Genomic DNA, 1,431 nt, shown 5'->3' with positions numbered 1-1,431 from the left:
GGGTTGGGCTCACAAGAAAAATAACTTTTTTTGTTGTAAAGGATTTGTAATGAATATTGTGATGTTAGTTATTTGTATGTATTACCTGTATTTCACCTCTATTTGTTTTTTGTCATTTTTAAAGCATCTTTTATTCTTTCTTTATTTGTTAAGTATTATCTAGTCTGCCCTTTTGATTTAAAAAAGAATGAAGTTTATGTTTGCTCTTCTCAGAGGATTTACCAGCTTGTAACTGATGTGAAAGTGAGGGAGGCAGATGCAGTGGCTCTCGTCATGCTCTATGCCCTTCGCCATGAGGGTCATCCTAACAATGATGTCCGGGGGCTCATTAATGCCCTGCGCAAGAGGAATGTAGGCGATGACTACTTGAAGGTTGGTTGATTTCAGTGTATGAGATTTGTATTATGGTTTTTGATGGTTGAATTTAGGTGGTCTTCAGTAGGTTTTTATTTTGGAAATTATATTATTTGTGTTCAAGAGGTAGAAAATGTATGATATGGAATGAATTACTTCACAGAGCAAAAGGTATTAGTGTGGTGTTTTGATATTATCCTATATCTTCATCAAAAGTATTACATAGGTGATATTACAAAATTACATACATATATCTGTAGAAAATGAGTGTTATCTGACATCAGAACCTGTATCAGCTTGAGATGGTTATGTATGTGATTTACTCTTTTCTTTATGTAATTTTAATAAAAAACAATAGTACTTAAACATGGGAGTGACATCTCTTGCTTCTAAAGATAGGTTATTAATACTTTTTTGTTATAATGGTGTTTTAAGGTTGTGTGGTTTTAGGAATATTATTAGGTGAAATAGGTGGTATCATCATATTTTTTCTCTTTTTTCTCTTTGTAGACAAATCCTCTCACGACTGTAAACTTATTTTAGGTAATAGTAATATCATGAATGTGTGTGTTCCATGGTAGTTATGTCACTTGTTTTATTATATAAGTTGAATCAACACAATTTGCTCACACTTTGTATTTTGTACATGAAGATGAATCAGTGGTCTAGATAATATATGTATTAGTACAGTGTTGGATATGATTCACTTGTACTGTAGCCCATTTTAATAACAAAGTAATATTTTAGAAATGAAAACAGGACTCTTTGTTATATTTAGAAATATGAATCAGATACAGAAATGCAATTCAGCGTCTTTCTTGTTTATTTGCATTCTCTATTTTTTATGGATGAAATAGTTTCCTTGTGATGTGTTGGTCACTTCTTTTTTCAAAGGATTAAGTACATTTAATACAACTTGTCTTGTAGTTATTATCATCATTGATGGACTACGGGGGAGCAAGGGCTCGGCAGAGTGACCTCTTTGGCACTCAGGCTCCCCAGGATATTTCGGCTATCAAAAAGCGTCTCTTCAAGGTAAGGTTGTTACTTGGAGTAATGGATCAAAATGATCTAAAG

The 1,431-nt window shown here is 32.8% G+C and overlaps 1 protein-coding gene across 1 annotated transcript in view; it reads left to right on the top strand.

Annotated features, from left to right (window-relative positions):
* Positions 1 to 1,431, top strand: part of LOC119586190 (vacuolar protein sorting-associated protein 45-like) — a gene marked incomplete in the record, with an annotated part of 11,967 nt that overhangs the window by 8,141 nt on the left and 2,395 nt on the right. The window contains 2 exon segments of the mRNA XM_037934892.1: positions 214 to 372; positions 1,282 to 1,389. Coding sequence (XP_037790820.1) covers positions 214 to 372; positions 1,282 to 1,389 — 267 coding nt within the window.

The sequence above is a fragment of the Penaeus monodon genome, chromosome 21 (genome assembly GCF_015228065.2).
Source record: "Penaeus monodon isolate SGIC_2016 chromosome 21, NSTDA_Pmon_1, whole genome shotgun sequence".
Lineage (NCBI taxonomy): Eukaryota > Metazoa > Arthropoda > Malacostraca > Decapoda > Penaeidae > Penaeus > Penaeus monodon.
The sequence above is the reverse complement of the archived record's forward strand: the minus strand, read 5'-3'. Positions and strand labels throughout refer to the sequence as shown.